Source organism: Apium graveolens, chromosome 6, assembly GCF_009905375.1.
Source record: "Apium graveolens cultivar Ventura chromosome 6, ASM990537v1, whole genome shotgun sequence".
NCBI lineage: Eukaryota > Viridiplantae > Streptophyta > Magnoliopsida > Apiales > Apiaceae > Apium > Apium graveolens.
Genome location: NC_133652.1, coordinates 271,673,957 through 271,686,939, shown reverse-complemented (window position 1 = coordinate 271,686,939; position 12,983 = coordinate 271,673,957). Strand labels below are relative to the sequence as shown.

The 12,983-nt window shown below is 33.3% G+C and overlaps 1 protein-coding gene across 1 annotated transcript; it reads right to left on the bottom strand.

The window, feature by feature from the left end:
• Positions 1–301: 301 nt before the first annotated feature.
• Positions 302–3,116, bottom strand: LOC141668490 (uncharacterized). Its single transcript, XM_074475381.1, has 3 exons — positions 2,440–3,116; positions 1,486–1,833; positions 302–1,404 (listed from the first exon to the last, which is right to left on the bottom strand). The coding sequence occupies exons 1-3, from the start codon at positions 2,866–2,868 to the stop codon at positions 790–792; spliced, it is 1,392 nt and encodes a 463-aa protein (XP_074331482.1). The 5' UTR covers positions 2,869–3,116; the 3' UTR covers positions 302–789.
• Positions 3,117–12,983: the final 9,867 nt, after the last annotated feature.

Genomic DNA, 12,983 nt, shown 5'->3' with positions numbered 1-12,983 from the left:
CTCCAGTTTGCGAAATTTCCTAGAACTACATCAATGCTTTTAACCAAAAGTAGGTAAAGAACATCTAATGAAGAAGACAGAAAGTGTTTGTTGCAATTACAAATCTCAAAGCCACAATGAGCATAAACAGTTGGTTTCCCAGAGTAAAAGCCCAGCGTAAACTTGAAGGTGACATTGTCGCAATGCATGAATGTTCTGTTTGGTTGGGATGAATCGAATAAAGCAGGAGAGAAAACGTTTCTCGATAGGTCGGAAGAAATAAAACAGATTTATATCATATAGTACACATTTCTAAAATAAAATCATACTGTTAAAATAGGTGCAGAAGTAAATAACAGATAAGGTCACAACATCACGAAACTACCAGATAGATTCATTGAACACCTAGAAGTAGAACACTAGTGTCAAACCCAAGATTCTGCTAATTTAAGCATACATAAGAAGAAAGAAATCACAAAACCCAAGATTCTGCTAATTTAAGCATACTATTTGATGTTTCACCGCGTTCCTCTGTATTCATGGAAGGCAAACAAAAAACTATAACCCCCATTTGTCCATCCGTTACTGGGAAAAACTGTGCTCCAACTCCGTAGTTGGATCCTGCAGCGAGAGTATAATGATTCGCCCAGGTTTAGGAAGAACCTGTGAATAATTATGCCCTATTTACAGATCAATAGAGGACTAGGCCAACTAAGTCGCTCAACCTAACTTCTATCTGTAATTTATGTGTAAGAATCAGAAACTACCTACCCCGTATAAACAGACTAATATAATTCTACTACCCTTGAGTTAAACTTCGACCTTCCAAACCATGTCATTGTCATCTGTGTTCTCCAGTGCTGCTACCTTTGCCCGATGAGCTGCAAGGTCTGTAGTACTCTTTTCCCTTCCATCGCGAGGGAGTTCACGAGCTTCGCTGATGGATCCAGATCGCAAGTCCGCTGGGGGTATGAAGCAGTCTAAAGATAGGCCTGGAACGTTGAAAGCAACCTCTTCGATGGTCCAAGCTTCTTCCATCCTAGTATTTGTATGGCTCATTGCCATCTCTCCAAACCTGAATAGTGTCACCACAGAACGGCCCGAGTGAGCAATCATAATTCCTTCCACAGGCCGGTAATCTTCCATGAAAGAATCAATAGTAGTTTCCCAATAAACCGCATCACCGCCACTAGATTGAATGCGGGTAAGGTGAGAATCTTCAATGTGAACAAGCAGTCCAGTTTTCTGACTGAAGTAGCCAAAAAGAACATGCCTAATTATCTCTGCTGGACCTTCACTTCTGGTCTTCAATGTCTTTGGATCAGCACAAAGCTTTAGGATGAAGCAATCCTCTCCATTAATCTTCTTCTCTCCTATACACTTTGAATTAGCAAACAAACTAGCTGTGGTTCTCGGATCAAGACCCTGCAAGTGCATATTACACATAAAAATCCAGTCTAAACACAAGTAGTCAGATAATTTGACATATATAACACACGTCTTTACCTGAAGAGCACGACGTAAGGGTCTAGCAGGACCTTTGGCAGTGTGAGCGCCAAGCCATGGGGTGTGCCTCCACACAAGCTTCCCATTACAGCCTGCATGAACCTTACTGCCTCCAACGGCAAGTTCCACATACCACATTTCTGGATTCATCTGCCACAGAACAAAACCACCTGATTCAGCATCTCTTACAGCATTCTTGTTCTTCATCACTCGTGTGGCAGTTTCAAACTCTGAAGCTAACATCTTCACTTTCCCCATGGCATAAGCATTCCTGATGGAGTTCTGGGCCTCCTGTCCTCCCGATGCAGCAGTATATTGCTGCAATATGTACCGAGCAGACGATGTTTCCTGCAAAACCATTATTTTAATTTACAACTCAAAATCACTTCAAACATTCTATAAGCAAGTTTACACAGCAAGTTAAAGTTAAAAATACTTTCATAATGCTATTCACCTGCCCCTCTACTACTATGTCAAAAAAATGTTCATTTTTTTTTACAAAAAAAGGAAAAAAAAAACTATTTGAATCCGAACCCACTGTCTGATTCAGAGAAACTATTTAGGAAAGCACTAAAATAAGTCCAACAGATGCAGATACTCAACTTTTGATCACTAATCCATATATACACTGAACTGAAGTCTTCAAAATACAAACATTAACAAACAAAAACTAAAGGACAAACACAATTCAAAGTCAAATATATATCATCTCTACAGCAGAGCACTACCTAGTAAAAACAAAAAATCTCCACTGACCAAGTACTGTAAAAGTAAAACATTTTATCCCAAGTCATACTGTATACTAAAAACAGAGAGAGTGAGAGAGAGATTGAGGAGAGAGAGAGAGGGAGGGAGATAGTTGGAGAGTGGGGGAGAGGGGGGGGGTGAGAGAGAGAGAGGGAGGGAGGGAGGGAGGGAGAGAGAGAGAGAGAGAGAGAGAGAGAGAGAGATTACAATGGGAGTATCTTTGATGGTGAGATGAGGCAAAGGATCACTAACATTAACATAGATAGGAGCTAAAGGAGCACCCATTACACCAAGCAACAACCTCAAATCAGACCTCTTATTTACACTACCCAATGACGATGGACTTCTCGTTAAAATCTGACCCATCATCCACTCACCCAACCCGACCCGTTTCGACTCCCCAATCTCACCCCCATTCGGATCCGGACCCTCCATTAACGGCGTCAATGTCCTCATACTCCCCGATCTCGATATCACATTTTCAGAACCACCCAAATTACTCTTACGACTACGTCGTAATAAACCCGAAAATGGTGACCCGACCCGACCCAGAGTCTTGGGTCGTGCCCTTCTTGGTGATAATCCACGTACCACTTCTTCTCTGAATGCAGCGAAGAACCCTTGTTTTTTCTCCATCTGCTTAAAAATCTATGAAAAAATGTATGTATATGCGTATGAATTTATGTAATAAGGTGTTGCTAATGGGGGGTTTATTTTACTGAAATGGCGGGGGAGGTTTGTTAAGGAGAGTGAGGAAAGAAAGGGAAGTGGTAACAGAATATCACTGTAGAGTACTAAAACAGAGAGAGAGAGGGAGAGAGAGAGAGAGAGAGAGAGAGAGAGAGAGAGTAGTGGCTACTAGCAACTAGCAAGCAGTGTGAGAGGACAGGTTAGTATAAGTGGTCAAGCAGATTTTATAGAATCTTGGGAGAGACAAATTTGGTTTCGAATTTTATAGAAACAAAGGGAATCGTTAAAATTGTACCTTAAATGTTAGTGTTACGCTTGGAATATTAGAATCTTTATTTAATACCGTCAATTAAATATAATATTACGGTCTAAGGAGACCATAATTGCATATTGTAGTTTAAGAACTGAGTTGGAATTTTTTAAAATAATTTGAAAATACTCCTTGTATATTCATATTTGAAATTTAAGTAATTAAGAATTTATTTTATGTTATTTCAGATACAATCTCGTCTCCGGAAATATATCTTCAATTAGATACTCATTTATTATGGGTTGAATTTCATGGAGAACATCTTAATCGGAAAACACCGAAAAATATTTCATTTTTCTTATATTTTTTTATATCTCTTATATAAAATGTATATGTTATTTAAATGAAAACAAAAATTTGTACATAAATAAATAAAATATGAGAAATTTTTTACAAAACATATACATATGTTGTGCATAAATTATAGAACATATTATATTTCTATATTTAGTGTTCTGTAGTAATCATGACAATTTTTATTAAAATTTTGACGTGTTATGTAAAACTAAAATATATTTATAAGAATTTTTGATACAACTCGAATAAAATGGAAAAAAAATTGCATAACACATAAAACATAATTACAAAACATAATTATAGAATATAATAATTCTGTAGGGAACTAACCCCATTTATTATAAAAATATAAATCATATCTATAAGAAGAAAAAATTAGGAATTTAAAGTATTAAGCTCGAATAAGTACGAATAAGCTTATATTATAATCTTTTAATTTTAAGTCAAACATTAACGGCACTATATTCATAGAATTAAGATATGTTATATAAAATTATACACACGTTTTTATGCATGTTCATAAAGATATAATGTTATTTTAATCATCAAGTCAAATAACAGTGGAAGATAATGTATCCATTTATACTCCCTCCCTCTTTCTCGTTTAGTTGTGGAATTTTATTTTTTATCGATTAAATCAAGGTTAAAAAGCCCAAATATCCATTCTAGTATCTAAAATATTGTTTGACGGAAGAGAGTGTCTAAAATATTCACTAAATATACATTTTTAACATGCCTATTCCTTTTTTAAAAAATTTGCAAAGCATACGCATATAATATGCGTATTCAATGTATACAATAAAAATGCTTTGCTTATTCTTTATAAAATTTTAAAAATCTGAATTAGTTCGTGGGTATTTTTAACAATTTGTTTCATCGGTGGGTATTCTAAACGCTTAAAATTGGAAATGAGTGTATTTTGGGTATTTTTTCTTGATCGATTTTTGACCAAAAATTAAATAATACTCTTATATTATTAAAAAACTGAAAAATATATATTAAAATATATTAAAATACTTTTTAATAATATAATTTTTATATTTTTTTTATTTATAGAATATTAATAAATTTCAGTCACATTTTATTTAATTTAAGTGTTAAATGTGACAACTAAGAAACGGAGGAAGTATTTAACAAAAGTTAAAACGTAAAAATTTACATCGTTCATCGTGAACGCTGTGAATCATACTTGAATCATTTTTGTGTATATAATTTGTTTATTTTTTTGAAAAATATAACAAGAAATTATATAAAGCATTTGAACCCTTATTATTTTAATTTGGATTAATTTTTTTGGGAATTATAGTAAAATTATGTAAGTAATCTCAAGGGATTTTTTTAAAAATTATGAATTCCAGTTATTCATAAAACAACTTTTAACGATTAAAATATATTAAAAATAGACAGAAAATAAGCATTTCATTTGGTTTGCATTAAACAACTTTTATTTATCGAAATTAACTAAAATGGAAAAAAAATATCATAATAAACTTATATAAAGGAGAAGAGATAGGCGTTTAGGTGGCAACTATTAAATCTAGATTGTTTCATTTGAATTTTCGAATTTTATGATTTTTTTGAATTAAAAATTATTAAAAAGTATAATTACCTTATATTATTTTAAACTTTATTTTCAAGTCAAAAAAGTTAACCTTATTAGAACTATTTGTCTTCAGTGAAACAAAATTAACAATTAACTTATATTATTCTAAACTTTCTCTAGTTAATCTTACAGAACAAATTTTATATTCTTCTAAATTTTATAAAGTTATAAAATAAGAGTTTTTATTATTGTAGAATAATTTATACATATCGACAATAACTCCAACAAAAGTGAGTCGTCTCCTTTCAAGTATACTGTTGTTTCTAAATTAAACTCTTAATTTTATAATTATTTTTTATTGTAAGATGTGATTGAAGTTGTGAATGTATTAATATTTTTTTATGTGATTTATATTTTGCTTATAAGTCTTCTGGTCTTAAGTTTCACTTAAAGGTATTTTGTTCAGTAAATTGAAATTATTATTGTTCTGTTTTTATTAGACTCATTAGCCTAAAGCAAATTGTCTCTAAAATATGAAACAATTCAATTATACCGACAAATACCTGTAATAAAATATTAACTAGAAAAATATTAATATTTTTTTACTTTTTATTTATCACTTTAAACAACTCTAAGTTTAAACTATAAGTAATACAATTTGGGATAAAAAAATAATTTAACTTTTAGCTAAAAAGTTATTTTAAATACAGCTAATAATATGGTCAGGGGTTAGAATTAGAACCTCGTAATCTTTCTATACTATACTATTATAACCAGAACGCTCTCTTTGGTAATTACTCGGTACAGTTGTTTGGTAGTTGCTCGGTACAGTTGTTTGGTACGACAAATAACAACCGTTAGATTTAAAGTCAGAAAAATGAGAACTATTGGATACAATAATAAGATATTATTATATTAATATTTAAACTGCTCTCATGGATTGAGGGTTCGAACCCCGTCAACAGCTTATTATATTTAAACTTTTCTATTATTTATTTAAATAATATATTATATTAAAAACTATCGAATGTTAAAAATAATCCGTGCATCGCATTATAGTATAAAATTATTCTTGAGACACGGAATACTAATTAAATTGTTTAAAAGGGACACCATGGAGTCCTGCTTCCCTGTACCTCGTACTATGCAAACATGTTTGTTGATGACAAAAGACTGAAAAAGGAAAAGGGTCAGGTGGAGGAAATAATTTAAGTACATGATTAACCAGTAATAAGTAATCGGAGAGGATGCAGATCTCAAACTTAAACAAGAATCATATATTTTAGGATGCGGATTGGAGTTTTAGCAGGAGATCAGGTTTTAGAGTTGCATGCACATTCACTTCATAATTAAAATGCTGCTGACAAAAGATAGGTTAGCAAATGCTAGAGTTTAGTGAAAAAGTCATTTCCAAACACTGTCCACATAATTATAAGAAAGTAAGTTTGTAACTCCAGTAGGGCTCGTTTAATAAAACTCGACTCGGTTCGAACTTATATACGAGTAAAATTCACACACAATTTTAGATTCGCTTAGTTAAACTAGCCAATTCCTGTATTTTCAATATTTAATATGAACATAAACCATATTATTGTTCCAGATATCCAAACATGGGATTTCGATCTGCAGGTCCTATCATTTTGTGAAAATCCAAAAGAGTAAAAAGTGATATATATATCACTGGCTAGGCCACTATGACTAGTTCAAGAGTCTTGCTTAAACTAATTCAGATTTCAGATAGACACTGTACAGCTAATGTATATACGCAAAGCATATTCATGATAGTTTTGATGTCATGATAATGGACCATTTGTACAGACAGTTTATGGGTGAGCTTTTTAGCCCGGCCATATTTGAACGTACAGATTAAAAAAGCAAGTGTTCGAGAGGAGACAGACATAAAATGCCTGGCGTTGCTTAACAACAAAGGATACTTGATGATCCTTTCCGATATTTTCTTCATTCATTATTTAGAGTCCGGCTTCCTAGCAAAAGATTATAATTTATCTTTTTTTTCAATCAAATTTAGTATAAATTTTGGTTAACAAACTTAAATGCGCGAAAATTATTGGAGGGTCATTTTGTTGTGTTTAATACATTATTTTTGCTATTTCATTTTATTTTATTTAAAATGATACTAATATGCAAATGAAATTGTTGGTACTAGAAATATCAAGACGTTGATACACATCATTTTATAAGTTATAAATTATAAGTGATTACACACGTCACTTACTAAATAAGTAATGAGACGTATCCATACTATACTTTAATAATCAGAATGAGGTATATTTTTGGTATGATATTTTTTTGGTTGATTTGCTTATTCTCATTTATGATCGTCGGATCTTTTTAATCAAATGATCAGAACTGTTAAATTCAAATACTAAAATTTCGAATCCTACCAACAACAAATATTTATATTATTAATTTACACTTCTCAAACTCCCAGATTCGAATCCCCAACAACAACTATTTATATTATTATTTATATGCTATCCAAATTTCAAGTTCGAATCCGACCAATAACAAATATTAATATTATTATTTATATAAATATACTAATAATGTTAACCGTCCAAATCTCATCAAATACGTATTATTTAATAATTAACTAAAAAAAATTATTTTAATTTTAAATAATATAAAAATATTAATAAAGACCCGTGCATCACACGGGCTCTAAAGCTAGTCATTTAATAAGTTCAAAGTGATCATCATCTACTAAACTCAAGATGTTGATATAAGTCACTTTCCCAGATGATACACATCACTTATTAAGTAAGTAATGAGACCATCACTTACTAATTTCAAATTGATAAGACGTATCATGATTGGGTACACGTTAGTATAATATGTTAATCTAGAAAGAAGGTGAACACTAAAGTGTTGTGTACAAAGCAACACGTATTGCGCATGTGTCTAATCAAGTGAACATTAAAGTGTTGCGTACGAAATATGCATCACTTGTTGTCACTTGTTGGGTATAATCAGGTGAACATTAAGATGTTTCATATGAAATAGTATTTATTGGGCCCGAGTCTAAATAGTTAATCACTAAAGTGTTGTGTATGAAGCGACACTTGGCGGGCTTGAGTCTAATCAGGTAAACACTAAAATGTTGCTTACGCAGAAGTATTTGTTGGTCGTGAGTCTAATTAGGTGAATACTAAAGTGTTGTGTACGGAACAACACTTATTGGGCCTGAGTCCAAATATCAATAAGCATCACTCTAAATGCATATCGAATTAACTTAAGTAAACACAACACAATTATATGAGTTGTGGTGGTGTATAAAACTTACGTATCTTGTTCTACAAGCATTCATATTGATACGTATCACTAAACACTAGTAGAAGACTTGTTCCTAAATGATAGAAAAAATGTTGCTTTGAAACTCTAACATGAGATAATTCGTAAACCTAAAAAATTACGTATACTTGATCCCTATAAAGGGTATGTATGCATTTTGAGAGATGGGGGGGACTAATGTAAGTCATATGTCATAGCCTATTTGTATATTCGAGGATTCAACTCAACTCAAATAAGAATGTAATAAGTAAATAGTGGATCGACCGTCAGAGAGATCTCGCAAAGTAATATCTGTCAAAGGATTCAGAACAAGGTTCATCTACAGACTTGAGGAGTTAATTCACTGGAAGAAGTTCAAGAAGTTGATCATGCCTCAGTGATATAAATCAAGATCGTGGATTTAATCAAGTGACAGAGATCTCGTCAGAGTATCATTAATTACAAGGATTTAATCTGAAGAAAATCAAAGTGTCAAAGTCAAGACATGAAGAAACGTCACGGAAGTTAGTCACTCATGAACCAGACAGTACATCGAGTGTCAACATTGAAGTGGTGGAATTGATTCATAATTTTCAGTGATTTTCAGAAGATCTGCAGAAGGATGGGTGCTGTTGAAGACTAGAATTAATTCTCTATTAATTAATTAAGTCATCTAATTTAATTAAGAAAATAAATTATATCTGCGAAGAATAATTTATTTATTAATTGAATTAATTGATTAATTAATTCTGAATTAATTTTAGGAATTTTCAGAATTTAAATTGGATTAAAATCTGCATTAAATCAGCAAGACAATTGAAAATGAACTAGCATGACAATCAGGATTGTCATACCGATTGTCATGCTAGGCCATTTTCAATAGTCTCACCGAAAGTTACACTAGGAGAAGGATTGTCTTGCTAGTTCATTCTGATTGTCATGCTAGTTCATTCAGATTGTCTTGCTAGTTCAATCCATTGTCCTACCGAAAGTCTTGTCAGCTATAGGATTGTCATGCCAATTCAATTCTATTCGGTTGTTGATTAAAAAGAAGCAGAGAGTCATTCAACTCAATCATCCATCCAACAGACTGAAAAAATACAAGAACAAAGAAAAAAAGCAGCCGCCTTTAAACATTTTATTTTCTTCTCTGCTTACATCAAGATCAAAATTCTAGTTTGTTAATGTTAAATCCAAACCACTAGAATTATTTATCTTGTTCTTGTGTAACAATCTAGCGGATCAATATCCCTAGAACTTAATCTCAAATCGCGTTTAGCATTTGATTCTAATTATTGCAAAAATAGAAAAAGTTCATGTCGAATTTATTCTAGGTTTGTGATAATTGATTTGAGATTAATACCTTGTAATCGATACAGTTGTTGTAACACCTTTCAAGTTTAATAATATTTTTATTTAACTTGAATTTTGTTTCACATTTTTTATTCCGCATTTATTCGATTATTTGGTACTGTTTGTATTCAACCTCCCCTTCTACAAACACATTGGGACCCAACAATTGGTATCAGAGCCTTCTGATTAACGAACAAATCAAGATCCTAGACTTTTGTGATTTTTCAACTCCTTGAATTCTTATTTATTCAAAAATTCATAATGACTTCACATAAAGTTGGAACCGTTAAAATTCCATAATTTGATAAAGAGAATTATATCATGTGGAAGAAGAAGATGCTATTATTTTTACAAGTTGCAAATCCCAAATATTCAAACTTGTTAAAGAAGGGTATAAAAACTCCGATGGTTATTGAACCGGAGGTAATAATAGATGGTGTGGTGACTACTGAAGCTAGAACCTATCCAAAAGAGCCTGAAGATTTTACTCCTGCTGAGAAGGAAGAAGCCTCCTTGGATGCCAGCCTTCAATTAATATTAATTGATTCCCTTGATCCCTTGATGAACAGACATGTGATGAACTGTAAAAATTCCAAACACATGTGGGAAACTATTGAGGTGATTAATGAAGGCACAGAGGAAGTTAGGGAGAACAAGTTGGAAATCCTAACCTCTGAATATGAACATTTCAAATCAAATCCAGGAGAAGGAATTACTGAAGTGTTTGAGAGGTACAATGCGTTGATCAACAACCTGAACATCAATGGAAAGTATTATTCAATCAGGGAGGTCAACAAAAAGTTCCTTTTAACACTGCCAGCTCATCTTGAACATAGAATCACTGCCATTAGAGAAGCTAGAGATCTGAGTGAGATTTCTTTGGACAGGCTCTATGGAGTGTTAAAAACCTATGAGTTGGAGCAGATTCAACAGAAGGAAGTCTACGGGAAGGATAGAATGGTCAGCACATCTACTGCACTTGTAGCTGAAGGTCAACAACAACAACAATCTCAACAGTTAGAAAGAATGGTACAGTTTTCCAAGGGTGAGGAAAATGAGTTAGTAGCAGAATATGATCCTCCTACTACAAATCAATCAAGTGATGATTTTTATTCCTTGGAAGAGCTGGAGCAATTGGAAGATGAATCAATGGCCCAAATTGTCAAGAGATTCTCCCATGTCAGATTCAGGAGGAATCCCAAGCTTAAGTACAAGTCCAACTACAACAAATTCCAGAAAGGTGGATCTTCATCCTTTAACACCAGCAGTGGTGGGTACAAAACAGGGATGGTTGATCGAAGCACCATTAGATGCTATAACTGCAATGAGTTGGGACACTTTGCCACAGAATGTAGGAAGCCAAAGCAAGTAAGAAAGAACTCTGAAAGGGCTTATCTGGCAAAGGGAAGAAGCTGGGATGATACTGACAGTGAAGATGAAGAAGAAGGAAATCTTGCTCTTATGGCTATTGATGGAAAAGCTTCATCGTCAAGAATAGAGGTAAAACTTTCTGATGCTGAAATGGTTTATCATCTAAGAGGTAACTTAGATTGTGCACGTCGTGATAATGAACTGTTAAGTTTAAAGATCACAGACCTTGAGAAAGAGGTCAATGAATTAAAACTTGTGCATATTAATCAAGATAAATTAAAAGAACAGGTATCTTTTCTAGAGAATAGAGTTGACTGTTATAGAAAACTCGAAACTATTCTCAAAGACAAGATCACCGGTCTTGAGACTAAGGTTAGAGCCTACTTCAATTCTTGTTCGAAGGCTAAAGAGTTCTACAGTAAGCAAGCTGTTAATCAAACATCTGGAATAGGTTATGATTACAATGCTGCTATTGGAGAATTAGGCATAAACTCCCCTCCTCATGTCTGTGCTAAAGGGAGGGAAGTACCACATGTGCTTAAGGGTGTTGATGAACCCCTCTATAAAGCATCAATTGCTGAACCATTTGATGCGACCTCTTCTGTTATTCAAGAACAAATACGTGCTGAAGATCTTGCTAATGAGAAGGTTGTTTCCAAGTCAAGTGAGTCGAAAGTTCCAGTCAAAGTTGTGAAAGCAACTGAGACTAACTCAGACACACATGAGTTGGATAACAATAATGCCATGTCTACCATGCATAAATTGCCTGCTGTTAATCACTCTCATAAAGCATGTGGTGTTGCTAATTGTATGTCTTGTGCTTTTAATATGATGTATGCTTATTTTAATGGTAAGCATGTGTCTAATGATAAGACTACTCCTCGTCAGCATGTGAATAACAAGAAGCATGATAGGTCTAAGACTGTTAGTCCTTCTAAGGCTAGAAAGGAGACATTTGTGCCTAAGCTTAAACAGAAATTTGTTAACGCTGTTTACAAGGTCAAATGTTCAGTCATTGAGAAAGTTGAGGCAATTAAAATTAAAAATGTTGTTTTGCCTGACAAAGGACAATTCTACAAGTGTGCCGGGCCCAACCAAGTTTGGGTTCCGAAGAAGGTCTAATCCATTTGAAGTGCAGGGCATTAAACAGGTGTAACCGGTAGTATGGATTCTTGACAGTGGATCATCAAGACATATGACCGGAGATAGAGCCCTGCTATCAAATGAGGATTGAGAAAGCTGGCCCCCTGGTTACCTTTGGAGATAACAGCAAAGGTTTATCTGAGGGATATGGCTGTTTGCAAGCTGGGAATGTTATCATTGTAATTTTGTATATTGTGCTAGGTTATTATCAGGAAGCAGTATCTAACATATAGCACTAGTGACGAGACTTGAGAATATTACGACATATCAGGCACCTGATGCACATTATACTTGGAATTGAACTCTAGTAAGATGTGTACAAGTGTACTCCTGGTTGGTGAGTCAAAAGAGGAAGTCAATGCACCACAGTTCATGGACTTTGCAGCTGCAGATCTATTGGACTATGCAATTTCTTCTTCACAATCTCACTTCAGGTTGGTATGAACTAGTATACTGCTCAAGCAATCGTCAAGGACATGGTATGGCACTCTAACAGAAGTTATAATTTTATATGAATAAGTAGAGTCGTCATATTAATAACTATCTTATCACTAGGCACAATCATATTGTTTTATATGTGCAGTGGTATATTGATTATGCAACATAACAATTAGTATCTAAAGTACTTGACAAGTATCGGTCAATGATATCTTGTTAACATTATGTTGCAGATATTTGTAAGTTTTTGACATGAATGAGAATTACTTAGACTTTACCCTAAGTGATCAATGTTTTATCAAAAACCCATTCATA